We start from the raw sequence: 21,213 nt of genomic DNA, 5'->3' as shown, positions 1-21,213 counted from the left end.
GCCGCTGCCCAGACGTGAGGGGTGTTCAGGTACCCCAGCTGTGACTGCAGGGGCAGGCAGCACTGCCTGTTGAAGGGCACCATTCCTTAATTCTGGTCTGTGATTTGTTTTGTTTTTTTACCCTGCTTTCCACCTTCTCTTGACTGTTGCCAGGAAAAAAAAATTGTTGCTTTTAGGATTCTTCAGGAGTCAGCAAAGCTGCCAAAAAGAGTTCATCTTCATTGGGTTTTGCTGTGATGCCTAAAAGAGAGGCTGAAACACCTTTACAGAAGTGGTTAATGAAGCTTTGTGCATTGCTTTGAATGGTGGAGAGAGATTTTTCTATGGACAGACCTGATGTTTTACATCAAGCTCAATGGACTGTCCAGCCATTCCTCATAGTTTTTTCAGCCAAAGTAATATGAATTTATGAAGTCAGGCCAAACATTGTATAGGGTTCAGTGACTGCAAAGGCCTTGGGAATAGACTGCATATATTAAATCCTGCCAGGTATTCTTCCCCTCTTTCCAGTGAATCTTATACAATAGATTTTGCTGTCACTGATTTTGTATTAACTATGTGATGCAGAATAGTACAAAACTTTATTTCATAGTGGTGCTTAGAAAGATTTGTGACATGTTTTAAGGTGAACTTAGGCAGCTCAAAAATACTTCAAGAGCATGGCACGGTGATTTAAGAGCATTTAAGGGCATGGCATACTGACAGTATTAATTTTGATGCATACAGAAATAAACTGATTTTTGATAAATGGAATCCTTTTCCCGACCTTTTAGAGAACCATACTTTTTTGTCTTTGTAGAATAAAGGTTATTTTTAGCTTTGTGGGTAGATGTAGATCTAACTCTAATGAGACTGGTTATTTAGTGTTATAAACTGCATGATTAATAGCTTCTGTTAAAGCTTCAAAACAAAAGATTAGGAAATTTGGGAAGAATTTGGATTTACTTTGTATATGAGATAAATTACATGAAAGAGGGACTTCAATAAAAGTACAAAAATGACCACAATGAGTAAGACTTGCTGTGATATAGAATACATCTCTTGAAGAAACGTATTTCGACTGCTATTCTAAGATGTAGTTAACTGTATCACCCATCTTGAATTTCCATCATTTTAAGAAGTAAATAGAGGCTATAAAACATTATATTTTTTATGCATAATTGTAGGACTGCAGCGATATTAGGAAAAGCATTCTCTTTGACACGCCTTTGACATCTCTAATTCTATAAATTAATCTTTCCCATGATGCCCCAATCAGATGCAAAACATATTCTGCCTATCAATCCTGAGCCAAGTTCCTCAGCTTAGTACAAAATAGCTGAAAGACAGCTTTAAAAATACTGAGACTAGTTTAAAGAGCTGATAGCTCCACAAGTCACTGAGAAGTAATTGGAAAAAAGTTATTGGAGTGATAAAGCCAAACTAGAGCTACTGCAAATTGCAAATTGAAAAAAAAAATGTAAATCCTACATTTGCAGCCTGGGCCTGGAAACAGAAAATGAGAGAATACTTGGAGATCGAGGATTTTTTTTTTTTAAACTTAAATATCACATTGCATATACCATCAGCATAGTATTTATAGCATAAAGTATCTTAAGGATAAGTTTCTAAAATGGGCTCTAGCATAGAATACAAGGAAACTAATGTCTTCCATCATATGAAAGAATTTAACATTTTAACCTGAGGCTTTTGATGTTTGATTCAGTGGAAAGTATTAGCACACATCTTTGCTATTCCAAACTTTCCTTTCTTGTATTTGCTAAGTAATAATTTGGAAAAAAGTAGGTATAAATAGACAAAAGGGAAGTAACTGAACTGCAGTTCTCTCAAACTTGATGTAATGATGAAAAGAAGTTTAGAAAAAAATGGTAGTTCTGTTTGGTTTTAAGTTTACAAGTTTAAAAATTTAATTAAAAACTTGCAATTCTATAGGTCCAGACAGGTACTGAAAGGCTACAAAGCACTCCATCTGCTGCGAAGGCTACAGAACATTTCTGTCCATGGCAAGGATTACACAAAAAGCCGCAGTGTGCTGTCCTGTGAAAGCCGTGTTTGGTTCATGCCATGGGGCCCTCTCCCTCTCCCCGTTTAATTCACCTGCTGACATGAGCCTGTCATTCTCATTCAGAGCTACTTGGCACAAGAGCTTTCTTGTCATCCCAAGACCAGGACTGATCATGGGCAGGATTCATCCATTATGGGTCTGGTCTCAGTCTACGCTAGTCACAACTGAACAGATCCACAGAAAGCTGCAAAAATTGGTCGAGAATCAGGCAGCTTCTCCACAGGTCCTTGCAGAGCTCACCTTGCCAATGACAACATGTGGTGCTCTCTGCCACTTGGGCAGCTCCACACGTCTCTGTCCAGCCTGGGCCTGCGCATCCCTGGGTCCTCCGAAATTTTAAACTGAAAGGGAGAAATGGAAATGAAATGTTAGCTTGTCACCTGTAGCAATTTGCTATATAAAATATGTTTAGATTTGTTAGTTACATGTTAGTTATGCCAACACTTTCAAATTGAACCATAGCTCACTGCTATAATTGCGTATCAAATTCTAAAAGCCTTGCATGTCAAAATGCAATGAAAAATGCATCACTGAGTTATAGCACTGTCAGAATAAAATACTAATAAAGGTGTCTTTTCTGTCTTTTCAACTTTAATGTAGCTAGGGAAAGCACTGAAGTTCAGATTTCTCTCTACTTGATGCATTTAGAGGGTCTTAGATGAACTTTTGGAAGGTCTTAGACCAAGATGTTGATAACAAATTTTATTTTTGTAAAAAACAGTCAGATTAAGAAGTTAATCAGGTGCTCGCTTTCACTGTCTGAAGAGAATACTCAGCTGGCCTGTAACCTTTGCTTACAGTCTCGGTTCTGGGAGTGTCTAATGATAGTCTCCCAAAACATGAAATAAAATCAAAGTTATTTTCTTACTCATGCCCAGATACAGAGCAGATACAAAGGACACTATCCAAATGGAATTATTGTCACTGCATAGGAAAGACAAATAGCAAAGCTTAGCTACTCTCCACTTCGAAGTTACCCAGGTACACTCGGAATGTGTAAATATGAGAGTGCAACCTTTGGCAGGTGTTTGTGCTAAAAAAAGTAGTTGGTCCTTTTCTCTGGGAGAAATAAAAAACCCAAAACCGTAAAACCGTGGTAAAGAATGGGAGGCCAGCTCTTGGCAATTCAGCAAAATTGCACAGGAAAAACAAAATCCTGGGTAAAAAAAAGAAAAAAAAAACAAAACATGTTGAATTTACATATCCCCAAGATTTTTTCTCCTGTTTAATGCTCCATTAATTCTGCATGTTCAGCTTTACTTCCTTTCTCTTATTAAGGTCATCATACTTTTAATGGTATAAGGAAGAACACCACTTAGACAGATTGATAGCATAAAACTAATGACAACCTGTCTGGAACCAGTGCATTCTATTCAGATACATTTATACCAGAAAAAAAAAATCCAAAAAGGGCAACTTTAATGCAATTTGGAGTTCACCAACAGTAAGGATGAGGAACTGATTTATGAAGCAGAACTGACTGCTAATTCTGAAGCGAAGTAACTGAATCAACATATATCAGTTGTTTCTTGACTTGGCCTTGTAGTAGCTTGCATTTTCAGCCTATGCAAGACTGTATGATTTTCTTATAAAAGAATGCATTTCACTGCATTTCTTTTTCTTGACATAAACAGAGTTTGCTGTCTTACGCTATCTTCTAAAAAGGTTGTTATACTTAAATAACCATGTTAGTGAGAACAAGATTTGTATAAACTCAAACTTGTGTCATGCTATGTCTTTTATGTGGAGGAAGAAATAGGCTGCTTGAGAATGAGATCCTTGACTCTCAGCATAGCTTTCCCAAACCATCATCTAGGTGTAAGATACTATCTTACCAAGTAAAACAGGAGAAAGTACAACTGCTCTTTCCTGTGATGTGGCTCTGCAGCCATAAGGTGTCAGCTCCCTCTGCTATATATGTGCTTCAACGCAAGGCGCTTGTTGTTCAGAGTTACTGTCCTGTTAGCATGCCATGTACTACCATGTTTGTGGTACGCTGCCTCCTTTCCTGCTGGAAAGCCTCACACAAGAATTCTTTATTCCATTCAACCTGGAAAAAAACAAAGCGGAGAACCCTTGCTCAGAGCACCATAGAGACTGCAGTATTACGAGTAAGCTTTGTGTGCCCTTCTTGTTCAAGTAAAAATACTTGTACAGAAACTGTAGCATAGAAACTACAGGATAGTATAGGAATATATGCATAGCATAGAAACGGTTGTAAGAGGCCCCCGGATGCTGGCAGCATTTCTTAGCTGAGAGCGCAGAGCCTCGCGCGGCCGAGCGGCTGCTCCCCGGCCCGGCACGCGCGGCGCCCCCGGCGCACGCACTGCGCCGCTCTCACGAGATCCACGTCACGGCCTCATGTTCTTTGCTGTCTGTCCTTCGTTTCCACGGAGACTTGCTCCTGAATTTTCAAACATTTGGCTGATGACTTGACCTGTTGCCCACAGGCAGTATCCAGAGATTTCCCTGCACACTTACCATTCATTTTAGGCCTGATTACCTTTTAGTTAAAAATAAGTGGTAGAAAAGACAGGAAGAAGCCTAATAAAAACCTGCTATATCTAAGGATTTATTTTGATCTATTTCACTTTTGAATGAGTATAGCAAATGAAAGGTAAGAGGATTTGTAGAGTTGATCTTTTTATTCTGTATTTTAAATTGAAAGCTAATAATGGGTAGTTTTGAAGAACAGTATTTTCTGAAATATGACAGTTGTGAACACAGCTTTATGAAAGGGTGGATTTATATCCACGCTGATTAGGGGTAGCATTCTCAATGTAATATGCAGTGAGATCTGCTCATTATAAGACTGTTGCTACTCTGTATAATGGAAACAATGTGGATTTTTCATAAGCCACAACTTTAAAGAAGCATGGAGAGGACGTGGTTTATGAAGCCAAGGCAAGCTTTAATCTCTGCTGTCAATGTGCTTGCTTGAGTCTGTCTCCTCTTGCTAGACATCACTAAATAAAGCAGTAAGAGTGTAAATAAGAAAACTAATATTTTAAGGTACCTGATTAGTTATGTATGCCAGGGATATTTTTAATTACAGATAAAATGCTTGCAGTTCTGAGCAAAATGCCATATATTTGGAATGCTGAGAAAATAAATAATATTAAAAAATAGGAAATCCAAGTAGTGTTGCAGTAAATATTTTGATACAATACAAAACCACTTCACCTTTTACCTTTTTTGTTGGTTTATGCGCAAAATGTTCCAAGCCAACTAAACTGCTACAAAGTTGGAATCCAAGTCAACTTAGATCCTTTTTGAAAACAATTCCGGGGATGGGTTTCGTGGGGAATCCCCTCCACCAAGGCGAGGCTCGTGCGTTTACCGTTACTGCCCGTGGCTGGCGCCGAGGCCAGCCCTGAGCGCAGCCCTTCCTCAGCCTCTTCAGACAAGGGCAAGGGATTGCGGGTATCCCACCAGGGCCAATGCCCCCTCTGAATTCCTGCAGTTCCCTAGAATTCCTCCACTCATTTATTTGCTCAGTAGTTTCTTCCTCCAACTGATGTAGCCTTTAGGGTTCTTCTTGCTTAAGTTTTGTGTTTTGGGGGCACCTTCCAAACGTTCTGCTCGCTCTCCTCAACCGTTCTTACAGATTAGGCTAGTAGCTCCTCTCATAGATGCTGCAACTATGCTGCTCTATGTTCTAGCCTCCTCCAAATTAATAGTAATTTAGTAACACAAAGAAATGGTTCCTCACCTTCTGCCACGTGGAAGATAGGAAATCAGCATGCAAATCATTTATGAACATATAGAAGTGCTTGATACTTTTTCATCAGTCAGTGTTTGAGCCGTAAGACTGCTGGCATTGCTTAGGAAAGAAAATTACAGTCTTACTGTATGGGTCTTCCCTTACCCTATAAGATATCTAATCATTGCTTTTCATTTTTGAAGGAGAAGATATCAGTTATCTGTTCAGAGAACACCAGTCCCCAGTTTCCCCAATTAACAGGCCCTGAAATCAACACTACTCAGCTTAAAAAGAATGTTTTGTTACAATTGGCAAATAAGCATATGAAAATTACAGATAAGTCACCAAAATCCAGAAACAAGTCAAATTAATAACATTTCAGGTGTACTTAATGTTTATCTGATCTTATATTAGAAAAGCACATACAAATGTCAGTGCTCCCCCCCCGAGATGTGTCTCAGACCTGATTGATAGCAAGGCTGGTTCTGGGGGAATAATAGGGCTTATGTGGCACCATCCTCTGCAGCCAAGAGGTCTGGCTAAGGCTTGCTCTGTTTTGTCCATAGTAGAGCTCCTGGTTTGCACTGCCTTGTCTACTCTAGGGTTAAGATTACTTTTTTCAAATAGAAAATAGACAGTCTGCTTCCTCTGCATGGACTAATATTCAGTGTTTTCCAAAAGAAATCTATCCCTTTGAGCCCTGTTTCTCTTCAACTGACAATATGTATCAAGGAGAAGCATAACCTCAAACCATTACTGAGCACAATTTGTCTGTAAGCATGGACAAAACCATCTTTACAAAAAAAATAACAACCAACCAAACAAACAAAATCTTCTAGGTCAAATTAGCTCTAAGCAAGGTTGTTACCATCACTCCTAATATCCGTCATCTTCCTACTTCAAATATCAATAATGTAATCACCAATGAAAAGTTTTTATTCAACCATCAGTCATAGCTCTTTCTTCAGCAAAATCAAAAGGAGTTTGACTTTCTAAAGCCTGCATTCCTAGTACATATCCTTTTTTTTTAATGTAGCTGCCACTATAACTGTACAACATTTCACTTGAAATATTTTTTTTTCTGTTTACCTCATGCACAAAATGTATCCTTTTCAAGAATAAAAGTGCACAGCAGTGCTTGCAAATTGCACTTTCTGGCATCCTTAACATCTCCGCATTCATGACTGAGTATTGCTGGGGAATGGGCTGCAGCTGCACCTCTACCTAAAAGGGAGGCTGATAGTTGTTCTCCAAAAACAAACCAGCAAATTCCCAGCAAATCAGTGACAGGACATCCAGCTGCCCTTATTTAAGGGGAATAGTGCTGCTCTTGAAGAGAGGCTTTTGGCTTCCCAAGAGCTCTCTGCATTAACTTCTCTGAAGTTATATTATCTCCTTAATTAATCCTGTCCTTGCTGACACATGAGCACACAAGATCTTTTACATGCTAACAAACAGTCAAAACAGGACAGCCTATTTTGCAAGCTATCGTCAGCCTCACCTTATGGATGGGCAATGTGAGGAAGTGGAAAAAGCAGCAGCACGTTCCCAGTTTCCACAGTGGGATGTAGTTGAAAGTATTTACTGGTAGAATATGCCCTCCATGCGTGTGTGAGGAGGACACTGTCCCAAATCACAGCTAGCGGGGCCAGGACGAGTAGAGGAAGCAGTTTTGGGGCCCTCTCTTAGTCAGCAGCTACTCTGGAACCCCAGCATCTAAAACACTGTTAGAGTTATAGTAGTTTAGATTAATTTTAGTACAGCTTTCTGTATCTGGGTTTCCACCGAGATTTTCAATGAATTCACATATTTGTTTTTCTTCTTATTGGAATCATTACTGCATTGAAAAATCAATTTAAGCAAATCTACACTTTATTTCAATTCAGAGGATTCACTGTTTTTAGCCATTAGCATTTTCCTTTTGAGATTGAGAGGAACTGGCTATTGTTCCCTCAAGGAATAAAAAGAAATAGGACGTTCTGTTTTTTTCTGGTATTAAATTCTCAGTTCAATTCACGTCATATTTTTTTCCCTCAGAAACAACATTCCAGCTAAGCCTGGCATTTTTTTTTTCTCCAAATATTCATAGCTGCAGCTGAATATATCATACAGCCTAAGTAATTTCTGCAGCATACATTTACAACAGAGTTACAGGATACCAGTATATACAAACAAACGTTAGATTTTGAATAGCCTATTCAAATAATACTTTGTATAAAATGCCCTTCAAAATTGGTATCCTGGCTACTTTATTCCACATCTTCAAGACATGATTTACTTGTATATCTACTTATGTCAGGTAAGCCCACATTTCTGCAGACAAGGAGAGTAACTGCAGTGGACATGTTAGATATTTTGCATTTCTTCCCTGACTTGAAGATGCCATCTAGGAAGGTTTGCACATGCAAACACATCCAAATTTAGTGTGAAGGACAAAGGACACAGAATTTAGACACTATAAATATAAAAAGAATTGAATATAGTAGAACATTTCTTGCTATTTATGCCAAGAAGATTCTGTCTTCAGTTCAGGTACACAAATTTTTAAAAAGATCTTCTCAAAGATCCTATATTTACTCTCATTTTTTTGTGTGTAAGAAGCCCGGCCCTGGCACTCACAGCAGGGAACAACTGACCCTAGGAGAGCGAGTCAGGGCACACTGAGGGTTTCTATCAGACAGAGCCAGGTGCCTGGGGCACTGGGAACAGGAGGCCTCTGTGACATCCCTGGGAGCAGCATTTCCAAGCCTCTGGTGACCGGCAAACAATGTAAACTCCTAAGGTGGGGTAACAGCTGAAGCTGAGGTGCCTACAAGTCAGGCAGCCGCTGAAACAGCACTTAGTGCCTCTGGGAGTCACCTGAGGAGGTGCCTGCAGCAGTTTCCAGCCTGGAGCATGAAGCATTCCCCACGCCCTCAGCAAGGTGAGACGTTCTCATCCTCCTGTTTGAGGATGGAACTGTTCCACTTGCTGTAAGCGATGTCAGTTTCAGCAGGCCGGGGCCAAGTCCCTGGGGAGCCAACTCACCTGTGGGCAAGGCCTTCCTGCTGCAGCTCCCGTGAGCCTGATGGCCCTGCCCAGCAGCAGCAACTCCCGCCACCCGGCATCACCAGCTCTCCTATGGGGTGGGCTCCAAATCCCTGCCTAATCCTCCGAATCCCCCCGGGCTGTTGCAAAAACAAATACTTTAAGGGTTACTCAGGTAACCTCCGATACTTCTTAATTGATTAGATATAATTCCTTTGAAGGTGATTTATTTTTTTTCCTTCACAAATGTGAAAATTGAGGACTTGTCTTGAAAGAGACATAGAGAACATGTTAAAACGAAAATGTTTATCCATTTCAGGGCTGCACATGGAACTCCACCTAAGGTAAGATGTAAGAATAGCAAGATTCATCCTGTGAAGTCCAGCAAAGATCACCAGATCAGATCATTTACCAGATAAAAAAAAAAAAAAGGATTTCAATAAATCTGCAGTTTTTTTGCATTGGCAAAGTAGGAAAAAAATGCTGCTCCTATGGTGAAAAATATCTGAAAATCCCTTGACAAAACACTGGAAATGTAACTTAAATGATTTGGTTTCCAGATGTCCAGATGTTAACATGTAATTTTCTTTTAAAATGGGTGAATGGAACAAATTACTACTGAGTATAACTCGCTGTAATTTGTTAGTTTGTTTTTATTAAAATCTACTAGTAAACATCTCAGAGGGCTACTTAGCTGGAACTAAAATATGTCTAAAATTTCAACTTGTACTGTATTAATAAAAGCTGTTGCATTTAGGTGCATGAACATTTTAGTGATTATGTTTGAAATAATTACATGGCATGCACTATGAATCAAGATAAATCAAAATCTGGTTAGTCTCTTCCTTTTGGTCATTCTTATGAATGCACTGTGATTTTAATATCCTTCCACACCAAGAAGATGAGAATGAAAAATATTTCCCATCTGAATCTAAACAGTGACCTTTCAATCTTCTTCAACAGAAACTGCAGCCACAGGCTGAACAGCACTAACAGGACTACTGCTGAGGTTGCTCTCTGTTAATTCTGCACAGCTTGGTTAGATGCAGTTGGCTGCCGAGGGTTTTATACGTGTTTGCCAGCCTAGTAGATTTAAACAGTTAATGACCTGCAATCTAATGAATCTTTAATTTGTTGTTTTACTATTAAGATATTATGACTCATCAGGTGGGAGATTTTGATTCACGAGTCTGCATATAAAGCTGTCTCTTGGTACTAAACATACTGTAAACATTGCTGTTCCATTTGAAAATAATTTTATATAATAATAATCAAAATGTTGCAATGTTGCTACTACAAATTGAAGTTTTAGGTTATTACCATAGAGTACCATGATATTTTTCGTAACGGTGTGAAACGGCAATATTCTTACTGGTAGACTTAGTGTGGAGGAACATGAACACTGTGAGAAATAACATCTTGTTTCAATTCCATGGCTTTGTTTTTCCTGCTTGCATGGAGAGGGAGTATGGGGAGAGGAGCAGATATTAACAGAGGCTGTTGCAGGTACTAAGAGAGGCTCTTGCAGAGCCGCAATTTAGAACTGAAGCCCTGGAGGAAGGTGTGCTGTTCAAATATAAACAGAGTGTTTATATAAATATAAAAATACATAAATGTGAAAAGACTGAGTGGTTTTTGTGGTACCCTGATAGAGTATGCTTGTACAGCCAGATAAAAATCTAACTGCAGCTGAACCAAATGAATGAAGGGGGAAGGGTCAACCAAGGGAGGCATCTATTCCTAGATATTAGCTGATGTATTTACAGCATCATAAACAGTATTTTAATCCTTAATTTTGAAGGTGAAAGATCTGATGTGACATGGTTTAAAAACTGACTTCCACAAACCTTTGCATTGATACCAGGTATATGCACTTCAGGATAAAAGCGGGGTTTGACACATTTCTGTTTGGTATTTGTTCCAAAATGCCCTCCTTTGTTTCATCGTTCATTTGTTGGGCAGCTGCTGGAGCAAGTGATTCAATATTTTTTGCAAGCAAGTGAACATGAGACAGCCAAACAACTTGTGGTCTTGAAGTATTGATCTTGATATTGCTGATATACGCCATAAAGCCACATTTTTAATAAGACTAATATGAAGCTCTACAAAACATCATGTGAATTTTCCTCAAACAGAATATAAAGATTTCTGTTCCATTGTTGTGGAAAGTCAAAGTCAAGTCAAGAATCCAGGGATGCATACCTAGCACCAGAACTGAGCTTCGTTGGAAGCCACTAGAAGCCTTAGTGCTAAGGTGATTGCATGGTTACAGCAATACCCTGTACATGTAAATTTGGTGCAGCACTCCTAATGCTGGTGCTGTGGGTCTAGTGGTTTGTAAAATACTGGCTTTGATTTATGCTGTAAAAAATCTATGTCTTCAGGCTACTTAGACAGCAATGTTTTTTACAAAAAGCAGGTTCTAGAAAGGGTTGTAAACTTGATTGCATCTTTACTCTGTATTGCACAGAAGGGGCGTTCCACGTTCACTTTTGCACCTGAGATTCACGCCAACCTCTGACTGCTCTGTGTAAACAAAACATGAGTCAATGCAACACTGTGCTTGTAAAAGAAGTTTGTTTTTTTCAATTGTACCTTTTGAATGCCTTCATATTTTTTTTAGCAGTTAATATTGAGAAAGATAATGGATCTACTTGAAATTCTACCGAGTCATGGCAGTGGGATGTAGCTCAGTACAGTACTGTCAATAGTAATTCATCTTGTGCTGTATCTGTCTCCTTTCCTATCAATTTCAAGGTCATGAAACTGTAACTACACTGACTCTTCTGCAAGTCAGATATTGAGGAGAGTTTTAGTATCACTAGAAAGAGAAATATGACCCCTACTTTCCTGCAATTACACAGGGCCTACTGGGAGAGAAATATGGGAACATCCGAATACCAGGAGAAGTTGACTCATCAGAGTTTGAAATGATCCTAGATGCTGCAGTAGAGGCTAAGCTGGAGACAAGGATTTTGGAAGACTGGTACTGCAGGGATGAGAATGCAGTGCCACCAGCATATTACCTCAGACCAAAATCTGAAATGCTGAAGAGCTACCAGAATACGGTAGGTCATGTTCACCGCTTCTGAAAAACTCTGCAGCAGTTACAGTGCAGGGTGGTCCCTAGGGCCAGGCACACGAATTAGCTCTGCAGGCCGGTCCACACGTGAGCAGCTGGCTCTGTGATGTTCCTCACTGATACCTGGTGACAGCAGAAGCTGTGAAATGCCAAAATTCCCGGTGGGTGGTGCCTGTCGCGTTCACGCCCTGGCCGCCAGCCTCATACAACTGCACCAAGAGCACTGCAGTCAGTGCTGGGGCTACAGGGGCGTAATTACAGATAGCTCTTTTCTTCGTGCTGGAGCAGGGAGAGCTCAAGCTCTCCTGGGTGTTGCCTTGTGATTTGCAGAGGAAATGCACATTTTCCCTGTGACTGCCATACTGGCAAAGCTCTCCACAGTGAAGTGCTTAAGTGCTGTCCTGAGTCAGATCCCATGCTTTTAACTTATTAAATGTATTTTAATGGGAGATTTTTGAATACCATTCATTTTTTTAAATGTGCATTTGCCTTTAATGGATTATAATAAAACTTATATATTACCTGGAGTTCCGTTTTACTGTCCTGTACATTCTGTGTATCCAAGGACAGAATTCAGTGTACAAAAATAAGGTGTCTAATATTGGGGCCAAACATTTAATTCTGAGTACAAGCTGCATTATACAAGAAAATGGAATCAAATACATTCATTACTCGTAGCAAAATATAGTATTTCATCTGTAGCAACAAAAAAAATGGAAACATGAAAAATATTGACAGAGTTTTAATGAGTTGAAGACAGGATAAGGTGGCTGTTTCTGAAGCATTTCTCACAAGAACCAAAGCAAGTTTTCTAACTTCACGCATTATTTTGCTAGTTCCCACAATATCCCCTGAATAAAGGGACCTGACTTCTTTGTTAATAAGTCTTTGTACCTCTCTTGACTACTGACACAAAGGAGTAAGCAAAAAGATTCTCATAACTAAAAACTAACAGTTACACCTCATAATCTTACAGAAAGTAATAAGGATGAACAGCTCTGAACATATGTCAAAAAGAATTATTAAGCCATTCATCCTTTCTATTATGCCCCTCAACTGTAACAACTTACACCCTTAAGCACTTCACCTGCAGTAAGTAATGCAGCAGCAACTACCAGGTGCCTTAGAGAAAGCTTTGTCATGACATCTGAGAGAGACCCTCTCACAGGATTTGTGAATTTACATTACAGTCCCTTGCTGATGGAATTACTGCTGCCTAGGGTATTGACAGATAAAATCCCTTATTTTTCAAATATTAGCTCATGTGTGGTCCTTAATTATGCATGCCAGGAGCCTCATTTTCAGTTTTGATATCCAAGTTTAACTATTACTACTATTACTTCTCAGTAGCGGAAGTGATTATAGCTTTAGAAATATTATTGCTAATCTATTACCATTATTTAGACTATTTCAGACTCAAAACCCTCTTTATAGAAAGGTTTTCTCAGTCCTGTTCTTGAAGAATACTACTTCAGCCATCTGAAGTAGAAAACATTCAAAATGGCTAACTTGTGTAACTCTAGAATAGGACAATAGAATATAGTATATCATTTTAGAATAGAATCATGATTACCTGCAGAACAAGAAGTTGAACTCTTGTTTATGTATAATGTATCTATTTCTCTGACCCATTGTCACTTTGAATATTAGATTCGTACTTTCTGAAGTTGTAGATATGTGTATTACAGCTAATGTTTAACTATGGATATTTTTAAAAGATGGAATCTTCTTCAAATCCTGTGAATGAGATTAAATGGCAGGATGTATCAGAAGAAATTAAGAAGATTTTTAAGACTGCTGTGAAATTGCTGTATGAGAAAGGAAAAATGAAACGCAGCCAAGCAAAGAGGTATCTTTCCTCAGGTAAAGTTTAGACCAATATTTCCATATATTCATTCCTTCTCTTTTCTATCAGCCTTTCCACAAACATGACAATGTATTTCTGTCAGCATCTGACCAATGCCATCATTTCAGAACCAACATGTTTAGAGTTGGGAGGATACTTGAACCTCTTTAATAAGAAAAAAATAATAGAATGTCACTGTTCTCTTTTCATCCCCAGCAATTGAAGATGAACTTGACTTTGCCTTGGGTAAACAAACACCAGCTTTCCTAAAAAAGTGTGTTTGCTATATTCGGAAAATTGCCAACATCGAGCGTTTTGTTAAAATTCCGGAGATGGGAAAATACATGGATGTAGTACACACAGCTGGGAAGTTTCTGCGGGATCCGGAGGCCCATGAGAAGCTGCTGAAGCTCAGGGATGAGTTCATTCCTACCATAGTTGCATCATCCAACCTGCGAGTGTACACGTCCATCACACACTGTGACATGAAGCTGGGGTACTCGCAGGAAGTGGAGAATCATTACATTGAAGGACTGAGTAAGCAGTTCTATGAAGACTTGATTGACATAATCCAAGCAACAGTACAACAGAACTTTGACACTGAGACAGACTTGCTCTATGATGAAGTTCTTCAACACTCGTCACTATGTAAAACATACTCCATGTTTTATGAATATAGATGTGAGGCATTAAACATAGTTCACAAGTACCTCTTACGCAGCAAAACGGGACACGTTAACCCTCTTATCGTATATGGAGGACCGTGCACAGGGAAAACTCTTCTACTGGCTGAAGTGGCAAAGAAGGTAAATAAATACCTTATGTAAAATGGTGCCCTCACGAGCATTAGCATGTGGAGGCCAGATTATTTTTCATTCTTCATTTTGCTAATAAATTCTGATATCAGCCTTCAATAAGATAGAAAAAGCAATACTCCACATATTAGATTGTGTACACATCTAGAAAGCTTCTAATAGCAACATCTCTGAATCATATGTTTAATTGAAACAAAAATAGCTTTAGCAGAGCTTTTAAAAACCGGTCTTACTCAACTAATAGGAGTTAATACATTTTTGAATTACCAACCTGTGTTTTAGAATTGTCGCTTTCCATATTGCTCCGCTGAGATCCTATGAATGTGCAGCTGTTTAAACTTCATGTATTGGTTCCTGTCTTATTCACAATTACAACACGTCTTTCCAAGTCCTGCTATCTTGGTTTATGTTCTCTTCAGAAATTATTCTACAACTAGGCCAATTGACCCTTATTACAAATCTATCTATCTTTAAAAATACCTACAGGTACTTATTATTTCTGGCATACACCACTTCAGTCATTGAGCTGAGTACTACAGAGGGGTGAGAGAAACACCTTGGGCAACACAGGAGCACATGCCAAAGATGACCCAGCCTAAGCCCTGAGCTGGATGTCCCAACTTTGAGTTCCCTGCAGGCTGCTCAGGCTGCACAACAGGCCAGGAAACAGCCCCATCAACCAGAAGGAAATACTAAAGAAACAATACTGTTTTAAATCCTATCTCTTTGCCAAACAAAGTAGCATCCTATAGACTCATGTTAGTTGACTATGTGAAACTGGGATTTGCAACCTAAAATCTCATTTCAGATCTCAGTACGTGAGTCAACCTGGGGGCTTGGGTTATGCTTTTCTTTTAAAATATTCTGTAGTGACTTAAAGTGAGGTGAAAAGATTTGGTGAGTGAGTGAATGGAGCCCACGCACAGACCAAGAGCATTTCAAGCCGTGTTCCTCTCTTGCCTAGAGAGTACTCCAATGGAAAGGAGGGACAAGAGAGAGTTCTTAGGCCTTGTAGCAACACGCAGGAGCGCAAGAGCCTCCGCACGCACAGATGAGAGCATATTGCTGTGCTCCAGGAGTTAAGGTAGCCAGTTAGGAAAGGACAATCCTGCAGTCCTATCCCTGTCTCCCAAAACCAGAGCCTGACTTTGAAACTGGGAACAAGCTGGGACAAGGTGCCAAGCTGCTCAACTGCGCCACGTATGTCAGCTTCAGATATCTGTAATAGCAGAACACTCTCTGTCAAAGGAAGTTTTTTTTTACTATAAACTTCTAACTTTGGAAATGAGGCATACATTTTGCAAAAAGTAACCTTGGATTTATGGTCTAAATTCTGCTCAAGGCCAAAGATCTTTATGGATCTGGGTCTTAGTGCTTTGGAATATTGTGTGAGCTAAACAAAGATGACATATGATTTAAAAAAAAAATGCACATAAACCATCTTGGAGCTCTGCTAGTGAAAGCATTTCCATTCAATCAGTGACACTTAAAAATATAAGATTTCTATATAGAGAATTGCTATTTATAAATGGTATTACTGTGCTACATTTAGAGTTTAATTAAATTATGTTCTGTATTCTATAGGCCTATTCTTGGCTACAAGAAGAGATGGGACCAGACTCCGACCCTGTGGTGGTCATAAGATTTTTGGGATCGACGGAAACAAGTACAGATCTGAAGCATATACTTCAAAGTACTTGTGAACAATTAGCAGTCAACTATCGTTGCCTCGTACAAAGTTACCCCAAGAAGATTCATGATCTTCGGGACTTGTTCATAAATCTCTTGAATGAGTCTTCATTCCACAGGCCACTGGTCATAATACTTGATGCGCTAGAACAACTAACAGATAATGATGATGCTAGGAAGCTCTGGTGGCTTCCCATCCACCTTCCCCGTTCAGTGCGGATAATTTTGTCAACACTGCCAAACAAACATGGGATCCTGCAAAAACTGAGGTGCCTTATTCATGACGAAGACAACTACATCGAACTGCATGCAAGGGACAGAAAGATGTGTAGCCAGGTACTGAAACATCAGCTGCTGCGAGTGAAAAGAAAAGTAACGTCAGGGCAACAAATTTATGTTAATGAAGCATTCTCCAAGTGTACGCTGCCTATGTTTGTAAACTTAACCTTCAAAGAGGTCCGCAACTGGAGGTCTCACAAAGATGTCGATGAGTCCTCCCTCTGTGTCACTGTACATGAAAGCATAGAGCAATTGTTTTGGTCACTGGAAAGCAAGTGCGGATCAAGACTGTTGTCGAGAGCACTTGGCTACATCACTATGTCCAAATCTGGCCTCAGTGAAATGGAATTAGAAGATATTTTAGCCCTTGACAACAGTGTTATATATGAACTAAATGAGCATGTCAAAGAAAGCAACCCTTTGAGGATTCCATATATATACATTGCAAGGCTTAAGGAGGGCTTACAGGGATACTTAATAGAACGGCAAGTGAAAAATGTAACACTTCTTCTTTGGGCAAACAGGCACTTGCAACTAATTGCCCAGAAATTGTATTTGAACAATGAAGAAGATTTGCATGAGATGCACACAGTCATGGCAGAATATTTCCTTGGTGTTTGGTCAGGTGGGCGAAGAAAACCTTTGTACAGCAGTGACCAGTATTTGAATGGTTGTCCTGACCGTGGCAGTAGACGCATGAATGAGGAAGAAAAGCACGGTATGGATCAGGCTGCTTTTGACAGGCAAGCACCTGATCAGCCATGGGTCTTCCAGTGTAACCCACTGGAGCCTGACATCTTCTTTATCAACCACAGAAAAATGACAGAGCTTATACATCACTTGACGCGATGCGGGCGAACAGATGATCTCCTCTATGGAGTCATCATGAACTTCAGCTGGCTGTACACCATGATTAGAATAGGGCAGTTCGATAAGGCCCTTTCTGACATCGAATTGGCTTATACCTACTCGCAAGAAAAGGAGCTGAAATTTCTTGCGAGCACCCTCCGCAGCATAAAGTTCAAAGTAGTGAAATACCCAGGTTCTCTGTCTGCTGAGCTGCAGCAGAGGCTCCTCCCGGTAGTAAGTTCATTGCCTAAACTGAGACACCTGCTTTTAGAATGCGACAAGGATGGACCCAAGTACTGCTCCATAGTTCCTTTGCATTCTTCCATGGATGTGACATACAGCCCCGAGCGCCTGCCCCTGTCCTCCAGCTGCATGCACGTCACGGAAATCCTGCCTACTTTCAACCCCAGCACAATTATTGCTGCTTTGGAAAATGGCTCCATCAGCACCTGGGATGTAGAGACACGCCAGCTGCTGAGGCAAATTACCACATCTCCATCTGTCATCCTAGGGATGAAACTCACCACTGATGAGAAGTATCTGGTAGTGGCTACAACAAAGAACACTCTTTTGATATACGATAACATAAATTCCTGTCTCTTGTCTGAGGTAGAAATTAAGGGGTCAAAACACTGCGGAATCGGGGGGGACTCAAATTTTATAAATGGATTCACATTATCAGTCAACCATGCCCTTGCCTGGCTGGAGGCCAGCAAGGATGTCACAGTAATAGATCTGCTTTATGGCTGGCCTCTCTATCACTTCCACTGCTGGTACGAAGTGACGTGTGTGCAGTGCTCTCCAGATGGAGTTTATGCGTTCTGCGGGCAGTATCTGAACACCACAACCATTTTTCACTTAGGCAGTGGAGAGAAGCTGGCCACTGTGACCTCTGAATTTTCTAGTGGATTTGTGAAATTCCTTCTCATTCTGGACACAGCCCAGGAAATGGTGATGGTGGACAGTGAGGGGAGCCTTTCGGTGTGGAATACAGAGGAAATTGCAAATCCCCAGCTTACAGATGACTTGGACTGCAGGAGAGAAGACAGTGAAGTTGTCAGCGTTGAGCTGTCCGAAGACCAAAGTGCAATTTTAATTTGTAAGGCTGCCAGCATCGAGCTGCTTGACACTCGTGTGTGGAAGGTGGCTGAAAAGTTCAGAGCCAAACACAACGAGCGCTTTGTATCTGCCGTGCTGTCCAAAAATGGCAACTGTATAATCGCTTCAATAGAAAATACCTCAGCCATTTTTGTTTGGAGAAGAGATACGGGACAGTGTATGGCAAGTTTACAGGAAATCTCAGGAACTATAGTCAGGCTAATTAAATCCAATCATCACAACATGCTGCTATCCTTATCCACCAGTGGTGTCCTTTCTATTTGGGATATAGATATCATAACAGCTATGTCCAATATTGACAAGTCTGGCAAACCAATCCAGAGACTGGTGTTGCCAGCCAGAGGTGAATTAATATATACCTTGGATGGATCAGATTCTGTCCATAAGTGGAACTTCAGTACTGGATTCATCGAAGCTGTGTTCAAGCACGAAGGTACTGTTGAAAACTGTGTGCTGACCTCTTCTGGAGAAATAATGGTTACATCGGACGATAAATGCAGCCAGTACGTATGGCACACTGTCAGTGGTGAAAATATCTTTCGCATTAACGGGCAGAAAATCTCAGAGCTGATGATTACTCACAACGATCAATTCGTAGTCTCCCTCTGCGAGCAGAACGCATCCAGAGTGTGGCGGCTGGCTACAGGACACAGAGTTTGCAATATTCTCGTTGCCTTACACAACGCATTTATAACCACTGCAAATACCTTCGTAGTTGGAATGGCAAAGAATAAAGTGTTGGCAGTGAGTCTCTGGACAGGCAGTATAACCAAGAAGTTTTCCTGTGACGACGGTGCAATCATTGTGGATATTAAGCTAATACCAGATTGCCCAGATATTGTTGTGTTTATAACATCCACTGAAACTGTGAACATCTGGAGCCTAACAGAGGAAGTCATCTGCAGGCGTGTACAATTGCCTAACAATTTCTTAAAAAATTTGGAAGATTTTGAAATATCCCCCAATGGGAAGCTCGGCATTATATCCCGCGGAGATGAGAACATCAACGTACTCGATCTGCACAGCGGGAAGCTTCGCGTGCTTCACGCGCCGGGGGTCGTCTGGCGGCAGCGGCTCTCTCAGGACGGCCGCTACCTTGTGTACATCTGCTTTCGCAACGAAGACGACGACGACAACGGCGCGGTCTCCACTTTGATAGTCATGAGGCTAGCAGATGGCAAAAACATAGGTGCCTGTTCTCTCTATAAAACTCCCACTTTCCTTGCACTCTCTCAGAGGCATTTGAATATCATTATTGGATTTGATGACGGAAGTATAGGTACTTACACGGTAGTCGATCGAGTAGACGCCACACTGAAAATCAAAATCGCCACTTCAAACAGCCGCCAGATTTTCAACAACGCAACACAAGTGATTAGGCCAAAATGTCACAACTACAGCTTCAAAGCGACTGCAGACTGCATTTGGAGGGAATCGACTGAAGTATTTGCAAGGGACAGCCCCATTACAGTGGCAGAGCCTGAGGTAAGTGAAGCAACACCAACCAAAAAACACAACTATTGCTATGAGAAAGTGTGCTCAGCCATAGATTGCAGAGGACACAGTTTTACTGCTGACAACTGAGCATCCATCTGGACTAGTTTACCTGAGTAATAGCATATAGGCATAGGTTGCCTTCTGAATTCAAGTGAAAATCAGTGCATTTCTTGGAGGACAGATAGAAACAGCAGAGGGCAGACCAGCTGTTTTTTTCCTCAGCAAATATTCTGGCATTTATGTAAACAAGAAAAGCAAACGAGCAAATATTTAACCTATGGGCTGCAGGGTTTTTTAAATTTCGGAATACAAGGTTCAGTCCAAGATTCCATCCAAGGCCTTGACTGAAAATTTCTAGCAATACTATCAAAAGTGTTACACTATTACAGAAGGTAGGAGATCTTACTTGGGGTTGGCAAACTGCTTTGACTGGAACTAAAGCTCCCTGTGGCCTGGGAGAAGCGGCAGACCACTGTTTTCTAAACCAAATTGCCTGGATGTGGTCAGAGCTGGATCTATTGCTAATAGCCAACTTTATATCCACTAGCAAAAATAAGTTTTTCTGCTTGATGGTGCAATGACAAGATGTCACCTGCCAACCTGGAACACTTGATACATTCCATCATCACATAAAAATAGTTACTTTTTTTTTTTTTTTTAATTAGGATTAGTCTTTGGGTTGAACAGAGTAGGCACCAGTGAGTGGCAAATCTGTCAACATTTGAGGTGATAAATACTCATTTACCTCAATGAAGGGACTGAAAGATCTTTTTTTTAATTGCATGCAGGGATTTCAGGTTTCTGTATTGTGATAAAAATGATAAAAACCTAAGTCATTACAGGAATATAGGGTCTTTTTTTTTCTTTTTGGTTTGGGGAGTTTCTTTGTCTTCACAGTGTGTATTAGTACAAGGTGTAATTAAAACTTTTTCAAAAAGAAAGGGCATTACAGACACAGTTAAACACCTGTTAACTTCTTTATGCTAAAATGTCCTTTTCTTGTAGGAAAGTCCAAAGCAACTTCTAAAGTAATCTTAACAGAAAGTTTTCAGACATGCCATATATTAATCTGGGTAACATTTGCCTTACTATCATTTCTGTTCTTTCCCATGACAAATGCAGATGAGATGACCAAACACTCTGGGACTAACAGAACATGCTGGCGCATGTTCTGAAATATTCCACTATATATAAAGGCTATCCAAAGGTTCTTTACTGCTCTAATTTGTAATGAGTTTTTCT

General features: G+C 40.2%; 1 protein-coding gene across 2 annotated transcripts in view; it reads left to right on the top strand.

Annotated features, from left to right (window-relative positions):
* Nucleotides 1–20,830, top strand: part of NWD2 (NACHT and WD repeat domain containing 2) — a 45,196-nt gene extending 24,366 nt beyond the window's left edge. For both annotated transcript variants that reach the window (XM_010223253.2, XM_088524343.1), the window contains 4 exons: nt 11,660–11,863; nt 13,596–13,740; nt 13,940–14,529; nt 16,123–20,830. In XM_010223253.2, the coding sequence (XP_010221555.2) occupies nt 11,660–11,863; nt 13,596–13,740; nt 13,940–14,529; nt 16,123–20,058 (4,875 nt within the window). In that variant the 3' untranslated portion in view covers nt 20,059–20,830. The remainder of the gene's footprint in view (nt 1–11,659; nt 11,864–13,595; nt 13,741–13,939; nt 14,530–16,122) is intronic.
* The last annotated feature ends 383 nt before the right edge of the window (nt 20,831–21,213 follow it).

Source organism: Tinamus guttatus, unplaced genomic scaffold, assembly GCF_059628265.1.
Source record: "Tinamus guttatus ecotype Peru unplaced genomic scaffold, ASM5962826v1 Tinamus_guttatus_pri_ptg000210l, whole genome shotgun sequence".
NCBI classification, from domain to species: Eukaryota; Metazoa; Chordata; class Aves; order Tinamiformes; family Tinamidae; genus Tinamus; species Tinamus guttatus.
This window is presented reverse-complemented; position numbering and strand designations above follow the sequence as displayed.